This window comes from Silene latifolia, chromosome 4, assembly GCF_048544455.1.
Source record: "Silene latifolia isolate original U9 population chromosome 4, ASM4854445v1, whole genome shotgun sequence".
Taxonomy (NCBI): Eukaryota; Viridiplantae; Streptophyta; class Magnoliopsida; order Caryophyllales; family Caryophyllaceae; genus Silene; species Silene latifolia.
In genome coordinates this window covers 110,826,842-110,847,397 of record NC_133529.1, presented here as the reverse complement: position 1 = coordinate 110,847,397, position 20,556 = coordinate 110,826,842, and the positions used below count along the sequence as shown (strand labels likewise).

The 20,556-nt window shown below is 37.4% G+C and overlaps 2 protein-coding genes across 2 annotated transcripts; one reads left to right on the top strand and one right to left on the bottom strand.

Annotated features, from left to right (window-relative positions):
- Positions 1–5,469: 5,469 nt before the first annotated feature.
- On the bottom strand, positions 5,470–6,272 carry LOC141651928 (uncharacterized). The gene is made up of 2 exons (XM_074459618.1): positions 6,137–6,272; positions 5,470–5,819 (listed from the first exon to the last, which is right to left on the bottom strand). The coding sequence occupies exons 1-2, from the start codon at positions 6,270–6,272 to the stop codon at positions 5,470–5,472; spliced, it is 486 nt and encodes a 161-aa protein (XP_074315719.1).
- Positions 6,273–16,788: 10,516 nt separating this feature from the next.
- Positions 16,789–20,137, top strand: LOC141653826 (uncharacterized). Its single transcript, XM_074461689.1, has 3 exons — positions 16,789–16,971; positions 19,296–19,794; positions 20,029–20,137. Exon 2 carries the CDS (start codon positions 19,322–19,324, stop codon positions 19,763–19,765), a length of 444 nt encoding a protein of 147 aa, XP_074317790.1. The 5' UTR covers positions 16,789–16,971; positions 19,296–19,321; the 3' UTR covers positions 19,766–19,794; positions 20,029–20,137.
- The last annotated feature ends 419 nt before the right edge of the window (positions 20,138–20,556 follow it).

The following is a 20,556-nucleotide window of genomic DNA, read 5'->3' as shown; positions in this document are numbered from 1 at the left end:
ATTCGAGACCATAGATCTCATCTATTCGTGTATACTTTCTATTTAGGTATACAAATCATTCTTTCTTTCATAGATCTCATTTACTAAAGTATACAAATTATCTTTGTATTCTTTGTGTCTTCATTTTTCTCCCACTCTATCTTTAGAATAAATACACTAGATATTCAAAGATAGCTTATGAGACACAAATAATGATTTTGAAGTATAAGGAGGACTATCTCATAGATTGACTAATAGTTTTTTATGAGTGTACTTGGTAATTGACATTCCTTTAGAAGAGTTCATCAACTCAACATCACTTTATAATTGATGATACACAAGCTTTAAGCTTGTGGACATATAATGAATCCCATCATTATAGTTGTCTATTGGATCACTTTAAGTAGATGATCTTAGGTTTCTATGTGCAAGCATATAAAGACGAATTTTTAGAACAAACAAATACGATAAAAGGGGTGACTTGGGTTGCAAACCAAGCCACCATAATCCAAAATACAACCATTGTTTAGAAAGGATCAACCATTTCCATGTCGAACACGGAAATCAAAATAGTTCTAAAAATCTGAAACTCAACTTAAAATAAGACAATAATAAAAAGCCAAGCTTCATTGGTAGCTACTCCTAGCTCCTTGATGATTTCTCAAGCTTGCTTTTCCTTTCCGTTGTCTTTGCTTGGAGGAGGCCCTATTTACAACAAAAAGGGGATACATTATCACAACTTTGTATCAAAATACCATAGTTGAATTAGAAACATAAAAGAAAGGATAGTCATTTACCTACTGGAGTGATTTTTCCAGCTTTGATGTCACCAAGGTACTTGGAACAATTCCTTTTCCAATGTCCAACACCATTACAATAATGACATTTATCAAGAGGATCCTTCTTGGCCTTGGAAGTGCTAGCTTCAAAAGTCTTAGCCTTGGTGGACATGGGAGCTTGCCTCTTACCCTTTTTCCCATTCTTCTTGAACTTCTCCTTGCTCTTGGTGCTTATGTTAAGCACATCCTTAGGTGGGTTAACATTTAACCCCATGTCTCTTTCGGCTTGCACAAGTAACTTGTGCAACTCTTCAAGAGACACGTCCTTGTCTTGCATGTTAAAATTCACCCGAAATTGAACATATGCTTTGACTTTGGATAAGGAGTGTAGAATCCTATCTACAATGAGTTCTTTGGGGATTTCAACCTTTTGAAGTTTCAATGTCTCGACTAGCTCCAACAATTTGAGCACGTGAGGGCTAACCTTTTGGCCCTCCTTAAAATCGAGATCAAAGAATGCCGAGGCCGCCATATTGGACGATCCTCGGAGCTTGCGAAAACATTGTCACAAGTTTGGAATAGATTTCATAAGCGGTGCCCATTTTAAAGGCTCCTTTGGAGATCCGCCTCCATCGCAAAAATTAACACATTTTTCATAGCGGCGGACTCTTTGTGGTAAGCCTCATATGCTTCCCTAGTGGCGGCACTCGAACTAGCATTAGGTTCGGGTGGAGAGGCCTCGGTGAGATAACGAAGCTTGTCGTCACCTTGGGCGGTTAATTTGAGTTGGGCATCCCAATCGGAGAAATTTGACCCATTCTTTTCAAGTTTACAACGATCCATGAAGGATCGGAGCCATGAAACATTAGTGAGAGGTGCGGCGTTGGTGTTTGGTGCGGCCATTTGTTATGAGAAATAAAAGTGGTCTACAAAACGAAAATAGAAGGAATAAAACATTTGTCGTTTTCACAATAATAATAATACTTGTAAATTTAATTTAAACAAGTTTTATTGCATTTATCTAGTGACCTCTACCCAACTTGATAAATGATTCCAAGACCCAAATTCATATCAACTTGAGATACGGTGTGCCGAAATACCCTTTATTAACATAACTTGGTGGATTAACTCTTTAATCGATTCTACTTTTAGAACTCTTGGTCGATAAAATTACATTAATGTTTATCTCTAGCCCGAAACACATCCGGAAATCGTCGTGAATACTTTCGTTGAGTTCAATCCAAATTTCGAATAAATGTGTCCATGATCCAAACTCATATTAACTTAGGGCACGGTGTGCCGAAATACCCTTTATTAACATAAATTCGGTGGATAGACATTTATCATCCACTTCCCCTACGTAGCAAGGTTTGTACCCCGGTAAGGCTGAGTGCACTCCCTCACGAAATAGGTTTTCATGGTTTCTACTTTTTGGTAAGGCTAAGTCTCAATTGTTTATTTTAGCGAGAGGTCATGTCAATTTATTATCTATCACGTTTTAAGTGAACTAAAGCGGTGAACTACGATAATTGTAATTGACACGGTCGATAAACTCGATAAAATGATAATGCATGTTTTAGTTATGGCGATTTAGCGATGCATGCAACATATAAATAAAATGCAAAGCATAAATAAAATCCTAGTATGGCCTTCCTAAAATATTAAATCTAATAAACTATTACAAATTCGAAAACCAACTCCTTTGGTCCCTTGAACTTCGGTCTTGGCACGCATTTTAAGGCAACACTTTCTTTGATGAATCGCCTTCTCGAGTGGCACCGTCTTCAAGGAACTCCGGAATAAATAAATTACATAATAAATTACATAATTTCCTATTATACATTTGTAATTAAAAATAAAAATAAATCTATTAAATTACAAAACGGTGATACGAGATCACAATAAATTACAACCGAATCGATATTCCCATACATTTCGGGTAATATCAATTAAAAACTAAGGCCATACTAAGTAAAATTACATAATTCAAAAATTACATAAAATTAAAATATGACAATCTTAAATAAAATGCAGCATTATAATATGTATGAACATGCCCAATTTTATGCTAAACCGCCTTTAAGGAGCCAATATCGTATATTAATCGGTTTTTACGGATTTGCGTGATTTAACCTTTTAAAATCACAATAATTACATAAAATCATATTTATGTACAAGTTAATTACCCTAACCATATTAGGACTCAAAATTAGTCTCCACTAACATTTTGACAATAATTAACCTAGATTTCTTAATATTGTTCATAAATGGACCCAAAATACAAAATTATGCCATAAACTTCAAATTAAATCATAAAAATTTTAAATAATTTCAAAATTTGAAATTTAAACTCATGAACATTCTGGAAAAATACCATGACACTCATAATGCTCAAAACCATAGGTTAAAAAAAATCGAAAATTTATCGAGAAAAACAATGTTGTGGTTTATCGGATTTATCAATTATTACCATAAAAATATGAGAAAAAAAAATTTTTATTAAATTTTCACTTTTAGATCTGAAATATATGATAAAATGCAACATGTGACATTTTTCCTTAGTCATGAAGTATGTTTTAGCATTTTTTACTAATTAAAGTCACTATTTATGTGATTTTTCATCAAAAATTCATAAATCATGCATAAAGACTTCATTATAGCCAAATATTTTACACACATCTTGTAAAATTGCATGTGACAACATACTAAATTTTCATGACCAGATTCGAAATATAACTCATATTAACCTATTTTCTTATTTAAATACGATTTTAATTTGAAAAATCTATATTTCGAGCATAACAACTCATTTTATTATGAAACTTTACAGGACATCAGCAGATAATATATGTGAAAACATATCCAAAAACCACTGAAAAAATCGAAGTTTAGCTATTTTTAGTCCAAAAATGACATTTTTATCATAAAAATCACATTTTAATGCCATTATTATATAAAATGAACAATAAAATCCATAAATAAACCAAAATATCCTAAATACATTTTAGGACCAGAAACTTTAACATTCAAATAAATTTCGTGATATGTCATAATAAACACAAACTTATAAGTTTTGTTTGTTAATCTTATAACTCGGAAAAACAATAACCGATTCGCATGCAAACAACCTAAGGCTCTGATACCACTTGTTATAATTATTAATCTCATTATTTGACATATTCATATATGTTACAATTTAATTTAGTCATAAAATTAAATCTAGATCTTATGCATGCAAACATAAATAGAAATAGAGAAGAAATCGTTATTCTTACTATGGATTTTCGGATTAAAGGGCACAAGTAAGATCTCCTTCTTACTTGTTCTTGAGATTTCCTTATATGGATGAACAAAGATTCAAGCTTAGAATCCCTCCCAAAGATGAATACCCAAGATAACCTCTTAAAAGACTATTATTACTTGATCTAGAATAATTATAATCTTACTAAAATGACCCAAAACTATTATTTTGATCTCTATTATTTCGGTATAGAGAGGAAGGAATTTTAGAGTTTTATTTCTCTAAACTTCTCTAAGTTTTTGGTTGTGCAAAGAATGAATAATACACTAGAGAATGTCTTAGTGTATATCACAATATAAATTGTAAAAACCCTTTGCCTTTGCTCTAGGAAAACCGGGTATAGGGGGTGGCAAGGGCCAATGCATGACCAAGATGCTCTTCACAAAAGCAACTAGGTGTGCATGGCTATCAATTAGGTTTAATGATTATGCTTCTTATATAATATAAAACATAATATAAACCCCAACCCACCCCATTATTTCGGTACATATATTGTAAAATGAAAAGTCCATTTTACAATTTATTTGTCACATGTAACATGTTCCATGATGTTATGTGTATAAAATGTATTTTTAACAATTAAAAATCAACATATTAATAAAATATGTCACTTATAAAATTAACCTAGTAATTCATAATTACTTGTACCAAAAAGTGTTTCCGAATTATAAACTACAACATTCTGTATTTATAATAATTTATTCATTCCGTTTTAATTGTTTCCGTAAACAATAATTTCATCTAAGTAATAAAACTTATTTAATCAAATTACAATGAGACACGTAAATATTACTTCCAAAATCGTCCGTCAATTTTAAGTAATTTAATTAACTCGTATCGTCATACGATCAATTAAATATTCAATTAAGAGTGTTACCCTTTAGGTATGACCAAAGGGGATCAACTGATCACCACCGTCGCACGACAGTAATGTCAAACTCTAGTCAGCCAATCATTACCGATATATGTGGACCAGTTGACTATAAAATATTACATCCCACATGTATTCTTAAAATGAGATTTAAACATGTGATCAACATGATCGACAGTTGTGATCGCATTATTGTCGGAGGACACATATTCCAACATCTATCTCATCTACTTCCTTGCTCTATGGTCCTGACGCAACAGCAGGGGCGTCAGACTGATTCCTGTCCAAACACAAAGCAAATGAATCATCAAAAATATAATCAACAGTGTTAATCATATGACATGTAGCTTCTAAATTGGGATGATAGCATATGCCTTTTCGAGAATTAAAGTGATAGTGTCATCCCCAATCTTTAGTGTAAGACTACCATCCCTAACATCTAAGACCGCCCTCGCTGTGTGTAGGAATGGTCTTCCTAGAATAATAGGGACTTGGGAGTCCTCAGCCATATCCATAACAATAAAGTCAACTGGAATAAATTATTTACCCACTCTAACTGGAACATCCTCTAAAACACCTAGAGGGCGTTTAAGAGATCTGCTAGCCATCTGCAAGGTCATGTTAGTAACACGTAGTTGACCCATATTTAACTTCTTACAAATAGAATACAGCATAACACTAACGCTAGCCCCCCAATCGCAAAGGGCTTTATCTATAACAATACTACCAATATGACAAGGAATAGAGAAACTCCCTGGATCCTTAAGTTTAGGAGATAAATTGATTTGCAATGCGGCATTGCACTCTGCAGGGAACGTGACCGTCTCCACATCATTAAAAGGCCTCTTCTTTGTCAATATCTCCATTAAAAACTTCACACAAGCCGGCACTTGAGTGACCAATTCAGTAAATGGCACACTAACTTAAAGATTCTTCACTACTTCCATGAACTTTCCAAACTGCTGATCAAGCTTGGATTTCTATAATCGGTGTGAAACAGGTAATGCAATTTTAATCGGCTCGGCTTCTTTCGCTTTACTCGATGTTTTTGAACCACCGTCATCAATCAGGGGGGTTACTCGATCGAGTCCAGGGGTCACTCGATCGAGTACCCTATTTTCTCCAATTGACGTAGCTGAAAAACGAGAAACAGCGTCATCAGGGTGGGATACTCGATCGAGTTCAGGGCCACTCGATCGAGTATACCCGGTATTTTCAGCTTTTCGACTTTCTTCTTGCCTCGTGTCTTAGCTTTGCTCAACTCATTCTCGTCATCACTCAACTCCAGGTTACCCAATCCCTTAGGATTCATGTAGAGGACCTCATCTTCAACAATAGGCATCTTTGGACTTTTATAAGTAGTACCGCTCCTCAGAGAAATAGCATTAACTTGTTCATGTGCTTGCTTACCTTGAGGTGGAAGCGTTCCAGGCTGTTTTGAAGGATTTTAAACTGCCAATTGAGCAGCCTGCGTATCCAACATCTTATTATGAGCCACAAGTTCGGCTTTTGAGCCGTCTACTTTTATTGCATCATCAAGGTTTGTTGCAACATAGCCTTCATCTCTGCCATATCATTATTCGGAGGTTGCATCTGCTAAAATTATTGACCTCATTGGTTTTGCTTAACAAAATTCCCTTATGGTTGATAACCACGATTCTGAGGAATAATATAGGCATTCTGCTGCGAGGTTTGATTAAATACTTTCTAACTTCTTTCAGGGAAGAAGCCGGAATAGGGAGTACCTTGCTTAAATGATTAAAAGGCATGCACTTGTTCAATTGTACTCATACATCTGGCCGCAATATGACCATCAATACCACATCTTTCACAAGGCATCTTCTATTGAACCATGGCATGAACCATTTGCTGCTTTCCCAAGGACCGGGATGTCTTCAATTCTGCTACTTAGGCAGTTAAGGCCTCCAACTGTGCTGCAACTGCACTATCACAACCATTCCCTCTCGTACTTCTCCTTGGGTTACCATACTCAACAGTGTGAGTAGCCATCTCATCTATCAATTTCCAAGCAGTATCATCATTGGTGTTGTTTTGGAATCTCCCATTGGTAGAGGAGTCAAGAAGGGCTCGGTGATCATCATATAACCCATTGTAGAATTGGTTGCAAAGGAACCAGATCTGAAAGCTATGGTGGGGAACATAACGAACCAACCTTTTGAAACGGATCCATGCCTCATTAAGGTCTTCAGTAAAACCTTGTTTAAAACTTGTAATCTGACTTCGTAGTGCATTAGTATTTTGAGGTGGGAAATATCTCTTGTAGAATGCAAGAGCTAAGGTATTCCAATCAGTAACACCATGTGATTCCATGTCCAAGTCTCGGAGCCATTCGGCCGCCCCACCTCGCAAAGAAAACGGGAAAAGGACCTGCTTCACTTGATCTTGTGTTACTCCAGCAGTTAGTGGAATGGAGCAACAATAATCAGTAAATTTCTCCATATGCTTGGCATGATCCTCATTAGCTCCTCCTCCAAATAAGTTTCGCTCCACTAAGTTGATATAGGATGGACGATTCTCAAAAGTGCCTTTATCAGTAGTAGGAAGCTTGAATCTCTTGGGGATAGAAGCCAAAGTGGGCTCGGAATGACTAGCAAGAGTAGGCATATTTATTGGATTTGTGGCATAAATTGGCTTATCCTCTTCTAAGGACTGATCTTCTGCAATTGTAAAAAGCTCGTAATAGGCATCAAGTGTACTCAAGTCTTCCACCTGACTAATTTCTCTCTGAAAATTCCGTCTGTACCGAAAAGTCCTCTCTGGTTCGGGATCAAAAGGTATAATCTCTGACTTGTTAGACATGTGCATACACAGAACTAACAAGAAAAATATCAAACTGTCTTAAGGAACTGATGCTCCTTATGGACATGGGCCACCTGCGACGCCCATCCGATCTGCGGACATGGCAGCAGTCTGAAAGCCACGCACGGTGGCATAAAAATGCTTTCGACCGGATCATTTTAGATCGGTCGGTTTCGTTTCGGCAAGGGTCTCGAAACGATGTAAGAGACGTTCGGAGTCGCCACCAAGCATTTGTGGGATGCTTGGAACCCGTTCGAATCCACTTTATACCTAGGTCAACCAAGGCAAAAAGCGGTGTTTGACATAGGTACTAAAGATAAGGAGTCGTCCCTCTTTAGCATCCTATCTTTAGAATGACTCTCGTATGCCCTGGATAAGGCCGTTCACTATCCAAAATTTATGAGTAAGAGGTGAAGGTACATATTGGGAAGCCCTTTAATTGAACACCCAATCCCGCCCGCGGTAGCGGCCACTACTGATCGATCTTGGTTGGTTAAATGCAAAAGTTGATAAAACGGGTAAATGCATGAATGCGCATCCACAAGTTTAAACCTAACATGTGAGCTTTCTATGTCAGTTATTTATCCAAATATCAAGTAATTAATGTCAAGTTGGATTAATGTTGATTTGCATGCAAGACGGAAATTAAACATCCATTTACCGAGTTAGGTTTATGGTGCATAACGTGATCCATTTATCTTAGAAAGGCGTTTTGCAAATACGGTATAAAAAGGGCAGACTTGTCATATGATCCGTCCTGTATTCGGGTTAATCGAAGTCGGGATCGTCCTAGACAAGTGCTGGAAAAGAAGCAGGGTCTGCATCAGGCAGCCTATTAAGGCGCGAGCCGTCAGGCGATGTAAGCAGACCTGTCCTGGTTTGAAAACTGGAAAATAGTTGGCCTGTTTAGGCGCGAGTCAGCAGATTGTCCAAGGGACGTCTTATGCCTGTTAAAAACGTTTTTAAAATGGTTTGTAAAGAGGGTGTTTGAACCCATCTTTGTTTGAAAAGGTCGTTTAGACCGCTTTTGTGTTAATGTGAGAAACGGGACTTGAATAATCACCATTGTATTGACGATATTCGATGTCGGGTTCGGTTTTGCAATGACATGAATAGTTTTGAAAAATAATTATGAACTAATTGTATTAAGTTCATTTTTTTGTAATTAGTCAATGTTTACCATCGTACTCGGATTTAAACCGACATGGTATGTGGAACCAAGGATGACTTTGCATGTATGACTAATATGTTGGTTTTGAAATGTAAAGAAATGAAATAAAAGGTTTTAAAATACCTTTTAAAGTGTAATTAACCAAATATTATTACCGAAACACGGATTAAACCGTCATGGTATAAGGAACCAAGGGTGAAAATATTTTATGGTTAAAAATATTTATCATAAAAATGATTTGAAATGGTAAAAACCGGTTTAAAAAATGGAAAGAATGAACTCAAACACGTTTGAGTTCTGACCAGGGCACCCCATTGAGGCGCGAGGCACCTAGTGGTGTTTAGGGTCTTCTGTTTTCGGTCAAAACTCGATTTTGGCTCATTCGATCCGTATTTTAGACCATGTTATGCATGTTTTAGCATGTTAAGGTCATAAAACAGATAAGAGACATGAAAGCAGAGGATTATTACACCTCATACTTACTTGCTAGGCTTGAGACGAGAAATCGACAAAAGTGTAACAACTTGTTAGGTCGGAAAACTCGGTTGAAAACCGTTTTAGCAATGTAAAGAGTGTTTTGTTAAGTTTAGTGATGGTGTAGTTGGTCGAGATGGTCGGTCAAGTGATTTAATGCACGATGACGGTACCAAACAATGTGTATGGCTTGTATTTTCGATCGGTAGGTCGAAAATACGTGTCGGTTTGTGACTTAAGAACACTACAACAAAAACGCGGCATAGTGACGGTCATACCGACGGAAAAAACAAGTCGTCAGAAAACTTGGGATACTGACGGATTTTTGACGGAATTTCCGTCGGGATCAATTACTGACGGATTTCCCGTCACGAGTAATTGGTGCGTTGACAAAGTCAATGGCGCTAAAAAACATGTGACGGAATATCCGTCAGTATTTCCAAAAAACTGACGGAAATTCCGTCATTGGCTGCCACACCCAACAGTGCATGACAGCTGTATGGCAATTGGGAAAACTGACGGAAATTCCGTCAGTAAAACACAAAAACTGACGGAATTTCCGTCACATGTTTTATTTTTTTGAACACAGGTGTGTGACAACCTGTCACAATAATTGTCCCAGTGACGGAAATTCCGTCAGGATTTTGAAAAAACTGACGGAATTTCCGTCAGTAGTCTAAATTAGATGACGTGTAAAATTGATGCGTTATTGGTCTGGTAAAGTGCGCCTATGACGGAATTTTCGTCAGTTTTTTAGAAATCTTGACGGAATTTCCGTCAGGAATCCTATTTAACTGACGGGATTTCCGTCAGTCCTTCCTCTTGTCTCAAATACGGGATCCATTCAATATCACTTTACCAATTTTCCCCCAAAATTACAAATCGCCAAACCCTCCTCCACCACCTTAAAACCTGACACCACCACCACCCTCCTCCACTTCCGGCGCCGCCACCACCACCAACAACACCACCACGCCGTCGCCATCAATATAAGGTAAGTTTTTGTGTTTTTCTTCTTTTCTCCTTTCTCTTTTTCCTTTTCCTTTAATTGTTTTTTTTTTCTCCATAGCCTCCCGCCGCCACCTCCTGCCGCCACCACCCCTGCCGCCGCCCCTCCTGCCGTCGTCACCTTTCCTCTTTCTCATCCTTCTTTTTCATTTTTTTTCTTTGTGGAGCTAATTAGGTATTTGTCTTTTATTTTTTTTTTTGTTTAATTATCTTAATTGAATTAGAATATTAGTTATTGTTTTAATTATTGTTGAATTATTGTTGATGTTGATGCTTGCTGACTTAGGATAGAAGCCAATTTTATTTAAATGTTGATTGTGACGGTTTTAATGTATGCATCTAATTTTTTTGTTAATTAGATTATTGTTAAATTTTGTGAAATGTTAATGTTTTTAAAATGATAATTAGACTAGATATGTAAATTGAAAAATTATTCATGTTAGTTTTTAAAATGATAATTAGACTAGATGATATGTAAAATGAAAAATAAATCATGTTAGTTTATGTTAATTGAAAAAGTAGTCATTGATGTATGTTTTGTTTTTAATTCTCTTTTGTTGTCTATTGATTCCCGCATTAGCGGTCGACGTGAAAATGGATTCCCGCATTAGCGGTCGACGTGAAAATGAATTCCCACTTGGCGGTCGACGATTGTATGTGTTTTGCAGGTTTTGGTTATATTTGAAACGATCCAAATAGGCATCGTGGCTGTATTTGAAACGATGCAAAAAGCATCGTCGTGGGGCAAAAGTCAGTTTTTTTCCAGCCTGGTTTTTATTAAAACCGACAGAATTTCCGTCAGTATTTTGTAAAAACTGACGGATTTTCCGTCACTACCTATTTTCCCCATTTTTCCAGAAATCACATGAAAACGCCACGTGTCAGCAAAAACCGACGGAATTTCCGTCGGTAATGCAAAAAACTGACGAAAATTCCGTCAGTTCTATTCTTTTAATATGATTTCAGAAAAACACATGAAATGCCACGTGTCAAGGAATACTGACGGAAATTCCGTCAGTAATGATAAAAAACTGACGGATAATCCGTCACTTCCTAGCTAGAAATAAAGACGGAATTCCCGTCAGTGATCCGTCAGTGTTTTGAAATACCGACGGAAATTCCGTCGGACGGGTTTTTCTTGACGAAATAAGCGACCACTTTTCCGACCGAATTTCCATCAGTAAATGGAAATACCGACGGAAAAGCCGTCAGTATGGCCTTAAATTTTCCGTCGGTATCCCGCGTTTTCGTTATAGTGGAAGTCGAGTCGAGAATTTTAAGGGAGAGATGAGGGGCGGATACTCGCGTAAGGATTATGGTGTGTGAAGGTGGGTATTTATAGAGAAATGGGTGGTTGTGTGCGTTTTGGGCGACGTGGCCGCATTGGCTACACGAAGAGACGCGAGCCATTTTGCGAGTCTTCGAGCTGTCTTGTCACTATCACGCAATTGAAATCATGATTTGTTCTATCCTATGTTTTGGATGGCATGATTTGTACTTAACCATTCAAGTATTCCGGAAATACATAACATGGAAGCTTTGTGATGTTTGTTTTTTGTGTTTGACTCGGTTTGACTCGTTGTTGGAGTCGGGATTTGAATTTTTGAGTCGGTTTTTGATCTGGTGTCTGTTTTGACTGTAGTTAGTGTCATTGCGACCCCGTCGTCGTGCATAAAATACTCCAGGTACTTTTGAAATATTTTGTTTTCGAAATCGTTTTGAGTTTTTCGACGTATAGTTATACAAAACTGTCGATTAAACGCTGCGATTCCTAAACATGTTGTAGTCCGATAATTATCGGGTGTTTGTTGGGGATTCAACAAATACTGGGTATCTACACTCCCTGAGATGAAAGACAAAAATAAATAAAAATAAACAGGAAAATTGTTGTCTCCCCGGCAACGGCGCCAAATTTGATAAGGATTTAATCGTGTGGCCAATATCAAAATAATCCTAAATTACTACTAACTGGTAGCTAGTGGCAAGAAAGGGTCGAATCCACAGGGAGGCGTTAACGTTCTAGTTCGTTTTTATCTAAGTCCATCTTAAAGTAACAGTTTTCTTGAAGGGATTTGTTTGTTGATTTCTAAACTAATTGCAATAAATTAAAAGACAAATTCAATAATATTAAAGAGTCTAGGGATCGGGTTCTCTAGGTCAGTCATCCAGGGGTGAGATTTAATTCATTGATTGGGCAATTAGATTGTTTAAGGTCATAAGATCGGTCGATTCTATTATGTCCTTTAGATCTAAACTTAACATGCGGTCGCTATCATTAAGTCAGTTTATTCAATTGTCGCAGCCTATAGTAGTTTTAGCCCAGTCGGTGAAAAGCCTAGTTTGTAAGACTAATTAACCAATTCTGATCAGTAATTAATCAATTAGAAGTAAGACAATAATTGAACAACAATTAAGAGGAGTTCAACAATCAATTCATTAATTAACCCCCTTCTAACAATCTAGATTCCCTTTCAACCTAGATAATGAAATTAGCTACGTATACTAGAAGAAATAACAACAATAATATGAATAATAAATATAACTAAAGACATAAGAGATGAATAATGAATATTTGAAAGAGATTTGAATGAATACCGTAGTAAATCAGGGATGAACAAATTCTAGATTCGAAAGTAATGTAAGCTAAACTAGTCTAATGGTTTTTGAGAGACTTTAGTGTAAAAGTGGCGTAACTAGGTAAAATAAGACGTAAAAATACAATAGAGTACGAATTGGGTATTTATAATAAACATAAACCGACTTAGGAAACTTGCGCGAAAAGTCGTCAGAACAATGTATCCACGATCGAGTCCATGCTTAATCGATCGAGTACACCTCCACTAGATCAAGTACTCCCAGACTCGATCGAGTATACTAATCCTCCGCATGATTTCTTCGTGTATTCTTCTCTTTTCTCTTGTCCATTCTTCTTGGTTTCCGTGCCATATTTTTAGTGCTCTGTCTTGCCGACTTCGCGGTGTTCATTATCATCCACTTGTCCACAAATGCATCTATTCTTCATTAAAAACACCAAAAGGCGGAAGTATCGACATTCTAGCAATAACGTCATATAATCATCATATAATAGAACAAAACCGTTACAAAAGCAACTAAGGGGAGGCGTAAATATGCATATAATTATGACTCGTCAGCAGGCTAAGGTTTAAACTCACATCCTACTCGGTCCTCAGCCACTCAAACGAGTAAGGCCCACTCGGTCGGGTACTGACCCCTACTCAACCGAGTAACCAACTAGAAATTCAGAGTATTACACTATAGATAGACCTTGACTTACCCAATTCATTTTGATTAAGTTAAGTAATATAAATGTGTTTGGTAGACCCGAAACAACGAACTATCACCTGCAAATCACACTCCTCAAGTTGGTCACCCTTTCTATTGAGGATGAATCATCTTTTTATCCTTAAAAGAAATAAAGGTTCATTTTATCATCTAACAAGCCACATATAAGTTTTTAAGTCAAAACTTATGGTCCTTAAATTGCTTATAAACTCAAATTTAGTTTAGAAAACGAATCTCAATATATTCAACATCCATTTCATTTCCTTTTAGAACAACATAATATCACTCAATAAAATAAAAGTTCAAATATATTTTACCGTAGACATAACCTTAAACTAGTAATCCACAACTTATTCTTTGGTGGTTCATGTAGAACTGGCAATTAGCACATGTAGGCCTGACCAAGCCACTTAGGTCTCCTCATGGCCATGTCTGGGTGGTCACTCTAAGACCAGGCCCAACCCGTCCTCGAACCTGAGATGATTCCGGGTCCCAATTTCTGGACCCTAGCATAAATAAGTAATTTGATTTAGCACACCTGCTCTGACTGGCCCAACCCAACCACAAGTTGATTGATCCCAAGCATGGGACACTTTGCTTATGCCCGCCGAGCCCACCGCGTGCCATCGGTAGGTTCAAAGCCAAAAGGACATAGTCCGGACCGACCAGAACCTAACTCGTGGCCACCTTTAGTACTTCTAAGTATTCATGACAAACAGGTCATTTGACTCAATTTTGAATCGGATTCAAATCAGATTGATTTGATTCTGGTAGTGTAATACCCACGATGTTTAAAGACTCTTTTGACCGACCCTTTGACCAGGAAAGACCTTAAGAAGGGATAGGTGAGAGACTAGGTTAAGATAGGTACCTTACGAGAGTGTTTGTACTCGACCTAGCAGGGACCACTCGGCTGAGTATTGTTTATACTCGACCGAGTATGGCTGCTGTGACGCGTCGATATAAAAAATGCAAGTTCGCAAGATTTATTTCATTTTTCCCATTTTCGACAGTTCCTCTTCCTCTAACCCTAGCCTACCTCTCTCTCACCTATCACCCCTACCTCCACACACTCTCATATAAGTAGCCTACACCTCAACCATGGGAAGGACGGGGTTTGCATAGGAAGGATGCGTGCGTGGTCGTCGTCCGTGTCACCGTCGGTCTGCGTTATTAGGTAAGTCGCTGCTTTGTAGTCTCTTTCAGTAGATTGTTGGAAGTAGTTGTATAATAGGATGTGTCATCATTGTAAGATGCGTCTCGGAGTCTTGCTTGGCTGTGTGTGGATGCATTTTCATGGTTGGCGATAAGTTAGGGTTTCCCTACTCAGCTACTGTTAATTGATTTAAGAATGTGATTGTATTATGTTTTACTGTTCTCTGCTGATCATCGAAGTGTTGGTGGTGTGGTGGTGGTTGTGACGATGTTGTGATGGTTGTGGTGGAGTCACTTGCGGGAGTGGCTTCACGCCCTAGTTCGCCCTCTGTGGAACCCGTCACGGGAGGGGATGTGCACATTAAGGGACAGGGTTATCGCTCGTTGATGAGCGGGATTTTGGTGGGGATTGGCTGCGGTCCCCCACTGGCGGCGTGGGCTACCTGTTGCGATAGGTAGTCTGGCAGGGCTACACACTTCGGTGTGTAGTCGGTTACTGTGTGAGATCGGGAGACCGGAGATGGTGGATGATCAGCTGGTTACTTATCATATTTGTCTTATTTTGATTGTTCAGTAACTGACCCCGTGTTGTGTTTTCAAAACTGTGGTGATCCATTCGGGAATGGTGAGCAGTTGGCTTAACAGGTACAGTGGTTGTTGTTGTTGGGCATGAAGGGAGTCGAGTCATCACGCTACCGGCTTAGATGTTCTAATGTACGAGTTCCATAGTAGTCATAGCTATCACTTGTAATCAGCTTTGTATTTGCTTGTAAAGAATTAAAGTAATTAATTTATAAATGTCCTTTATTATCTATTTGATCTACTACCTCGGGTGACCGAGATGGTAACACCTTCATACACTGGGATGGTACTTGGTAAGGTGTCCTGGTGTGCGGGGGTGTTACAGGTAGACCTTAATTTCAGTTTAAGTTTGATTTCGGTTGGGTTCATTTTGGTTAGCCACCAAAATCAATTTGTCCTATCTTGAGTTGAGTACGGTTGAGTTTCGGGTCATAATTTATAAGCTGGATTTCAGTAGTTTGGATTAACATACATTATATTTTTCAATTCAAATATAATCATTCGTAGTATCTTTGTTAAATAAAAAATAAATGAAAAACTCCTAAAGTAGATTTGTTTTGTAATAAAATACATATTTTTAATTCGAGTTAATCGGTTCGGTTAATATCACGTTCAAGTGTATTCAGGTTTGGGTATCTCTCGATTGTGTCTTAGCTTGGTTTAGTTTCGGTTCAATTCATATTAAATCAAGTGTCAGGTACTAATTCAGTTTGCCAAAGACTACTTGCAAGTAGACCTGTTAAACGGGTCGGGCGGGTCGGGTCCCGGGTCGGGTCATACGGGTCGGGTCAGAATACGGGTCGGGTCAGAATACGGGTCGGGTCAGAATACGGATCAAGAAATAATTTTTAACGCCTTTTTTAAACGATTTTTTTAATTCTAAAAATATATTTTTAAAAATTAAAATATGTTTAAAATTATTATTTTAGTCATATTCATCATATACAATAATTATATTGATATAATTATTAAAATAAAGTTTTTTTAATAATTATTTTATTATTAAATATTATAAAAGTTATATAAAATTGACTTTGTAGTTGAATTTTTAATTTTAAGTAATAAAAAAATAATTTTTTAACTATATTTTCAAATATAATATATAAATAATAATATTTTTAATAAAATTCATGATTTTCCCTTGACCCAACGGGTCGATTCCGTTGGTCGGGTCTCGACCCTAAAATAACGGGTCATTTCGGGTTCGGGTCAAACGGGTCGCGGGTCGAAAAAACCGGGTTTGTAACCCTAAGAAAACGGGTCGGGTCGGGTCGGGTTTTCGGGTCGGGTCGAGTTTTGACAGGTCTACTTGCAAGTAATTAAACCAACCTTCTGGTCACTAAATCCTACAATGTGCATTCGGACATCAACCTCCAACTCCCAAGACCCAAGTCCAAACCTTGTTCAAATTCATAGAATTTGGAGTCAAAATCTCATTTTATTTCATCATCAGTGACAGCTTCAGCCTTCAGCTTGCTCATCACATTCTTCTCAAATCTTCAATTCACACCACCTGTGTGTTGTGTAGGTGAGCATACATAATCTCTCTACTATGTCTTTCATCTTCTTAAGAGTTTCATTTATTGTTCTCGATTGATTACATTATCCCTGCAGTCTGCATCATTTGATAAATTTCGTTTATTTACTTTGAAATTCAGCTCAATCCCCTTATTAAGTGCTTAAATCAAATACCCAAATCAATTTTCATTATTTTTTCTGTGTTAATTTGTTTAAATATGATTTTGGTATATATGTTTGGTTCAATTATGTGTGCTTTGAACTCTGGTTATTTTTGGTGGCAAGCTGAAAGTTCTGTTTTTTTTTTAGACTTCAATTTAGGAGCTTTTTAGTGGGATGAAGAGGAAATCTAGGGTTTATTTTGGTCTGGAAATTTTCAATCTTTTTTACTGGGTGTTGTGTAACATTTGTTAGAGCTCATCAGGATAGTGATTAGAGTTCCTATATGATCTTCAACTAGTTGGATGATCTTGGTGACTGAAAGAGAGTGATCTTATGGATGAACCAGTGTAATTCGCTGACCCCGCCATTCAAATAGACTGTTTACATTTCTCGAAATTTCCATACATACTTCTGAAATATTGCAGGAGTTGTTTGAAATGTGTAGCATTGTTTGAAATTAAGCATTATTCAGCTAAGAGATACATAGTCACATAGAGTTGTTAGTTCATGAAAGGGAAGTTGAGTAGGTAATGACATGGATATATCTACTTCCAGAGTTCCAGATGGGTTATGTGAGGCATTAAATGAGTGGATGGCTAATATGTTATAGTGGTTGCTCACATTTCTATATACGGAATTTATGTGTCTGTAAACTGTATCTGATTTGATCGTTATAGATGTTTAGATTTCACCAAAGCATTTTCTATTTTCTAAAGATCCGTATGTAACCTTCTGTAAGAGGTACTCGGAAAAGTGTAGTATCGTATGTAAGAGATATTTTTTGCTTTCTCTGAAATTTGTAACCCTGGCACTGTCCAGGATAAGTGAAAGTGAAGAACTGGTGGTAGGTACAATTTTGTTGCACACTCCCTAGCTATGTTGCTCAGACTCGTTTAAAAGTATCCGACACGGGTACGTGTCCAAGTGTCGGACTCGACCAATTTTATGAAAAATATGCATAATTTGGCTTATATATTTTGGGTCTCAATTTATGGATGCAAACCAGCTGCATGTATGGTCTATATGCTTTGATTGCTTTTTGTGTGAGACTATGTAAAGAAAGTAGGAGTAGCTTACAAGTAATACGCATTTCTTGGGTTAAACTAGAAAATGAAAGGAGGATAGAGCGAGAAGTAATTCTTTTGATGTTTTTTTTTTTTTTTGTGAATTAGATATTCCTTAATGATTCCACATTTTTCTTACAGTGAGCTTCTATTTGACATCAAAATGTGCTCATATTCCGAGTACGTATAATTCCAACTAGGCTCCTAAGTCTTGTATCCAGTGTACTCTTTTCCGACCTTAAATACTTGAAAACCTTTCAAGCAGGTGAAACCATAAGTTTCACTGAGAAGAGTCCTCCAACTTCATTAGTTTGAAGTCACAAGGAGAAGACTGCGTGGAATTTGATCCACAAAAAACATAATTAATGTTCTTTTCCAACAATGTTTTTTGTGTCGTAACTAGCTCACCCTGTGCTGGAATATATTGCACTCTGGGTATTAATAAATGTGTATCTGTACTCGCCACACAAAAAAAGTATTTCTTTCTATTCAGCATACGCTTTTTTTTTAAATAGATTTCCGATTTCAGTAGCTTTCGCCCATCTGTCAACAACTCTATTCAAGGTGATGTGTCTCTGTATATATATTTCGAAAGAGATGGAGAAATTATATACTGTCTTAAGTTCACAATCAGTTTGATGCAACGTAACTAATCAACAACAGGATACTCGTTTAATACATGTACTGTGTACATTTGGCATGATGGCATTCCCTTTTGCTTTAGGAGCCATTGTTTTCTTCTTTTATTTCGGTGTAATAAATTAGGTTTAAGCTGTTACTTTGGTAGGACCCGAGGGAAATAAAGCTCTCCCTCCTATTTTCTATTAGTGCTGCATTCACTGGAATTCGAACCTCAGACCTATGGCAAAGCTAGAATGCTAGATAAACTCCTAACCCGTTCATCTAGGTTTCTAGGGGTGCTTCCGAAGCCTGTTTTGCTATGGTAAAGATTATGCTGTCTACGTCTACAACAATTTACATTACCTTCCTTCTTTACTCTGGATGTTCCCCAGTCTTCTCATTACATGAATCTAGCTTATTGAATGTATCTCCACATACTCGCATACTAGCATGATATCCTTAAGTTTTAACACCTGTCTCTCTAAAGGGTGCTTATAACAGGACCGCTGTGTTATGGAATCTCCTAATCCAAACGAAATTGGCATTAGCTTCAATGATGTCATGAACCGTCGGCTAAAAAGCCGAGAACGGCAACGTAGGTACAGGGAAAAGAAACGCATTCGAACCGATTCCAGCAAGCTTTGTGGGACCCAACAGTCATCCCAGATGCAGATGATTGTATTGCCAACAGATGTACCTGTAGTTGAAGCTGTAACTCGTGTACATTGCAAGCGAGATTGGAAAAAGGATGCCAGGAGGGCTCACCTTCATACAGTTAAGCAAGAAACAATGTCCAATGGAATTGCTTCAACTGGCCTGTCTTTACCTGGTGCCGAACAGTTGCCAAATTTTCATTCTGGCACTTCCGAATCAGAAAAACCAAGCAATACTGAGAATGTGAGAAGCAAACTAGGGAGAAGAAACTGGAAAGCTGAGGCTAGATTGAAGAGGAACTAGACTTTTACTTCCCAAGCACATCGACAATGGTAAGTGGAATGTTATATGTATAAATTCTCATACGAGATGGTCACGTTATAAAATTACCCCTGAAGCCGACACATATTACGTGGTAGTTCTTTCTTGTTTTCGGTTTCTAGCGGGTAATGGCTATGTGGATGGGGATTTTAGTTGAATGGTCTCAGATTATGATGATACTAGACCATCTCAACCCTGCTGCATTTGCCATTTGGTTCCTCACTGTTAAATCCTTCAATATTCAGGATGCAGATTCGGGGTTGCAGTTATCCTGCTTCGTTTAGTTATCTTTGATTGGAGCTGGTTCTCAATTTAGTTCATTGCCTGGACGATTAGATGCCCAAAACCGTTAAGGAAGATAGAATGCCAAGAGATTATGTTTACATGTATGGAGGTCCAGACAACCAACCGAACTGATTAATCTGCTGCTGTTTATCGTAGGCGGCTTTTGTTTGTTGTACCATAACTGATGTCCTAATAGTTTGTTCTTGTCACTTGTTGAAGCTCCTCTGTGATGAGGGATAGTGTAAATTTATGTAACGATCTTAAGTGAGAATCTATATTATACCAAGTTTATGTTCGCAAGATCTTCGTCATTAGTAGCACAACCCACGAAAAAACTGCTACCTAAGCTCGCAAGGTCGTTAAGCATAATGTAACCAAATTTTGTAACTACGCATTTACGCTAGCTTACGTCGTAAACAAAAAAAAAATGTGAATTGCAAAAATAAATAGGGATAATACATAATATATATTACAAGTAAATAGCAAAA

Coding starts and splice junctions, on each gene's coding strand:
- LOC141651928 (XM_074459618.1), bottom strand. CDS start 6,272: ATGCCTATTGTTGAAGATGAGGTCCTCTACATGAATCCTAAGGGATTG. Junction 5,820..6,136: donor CGAAAAGCTGAAAATACCGG/GTATACTCGATC, acceptor TGGTCACTCAAG/TGCCGGCTTGTGTGAAGTTT.
- LOC141653826 (XM_074461689.1), top strand. CDS start 19,322: ATGGAATCTCCTAATCCAAACGAAATTGGCATTAGCTTCAATGATGTC.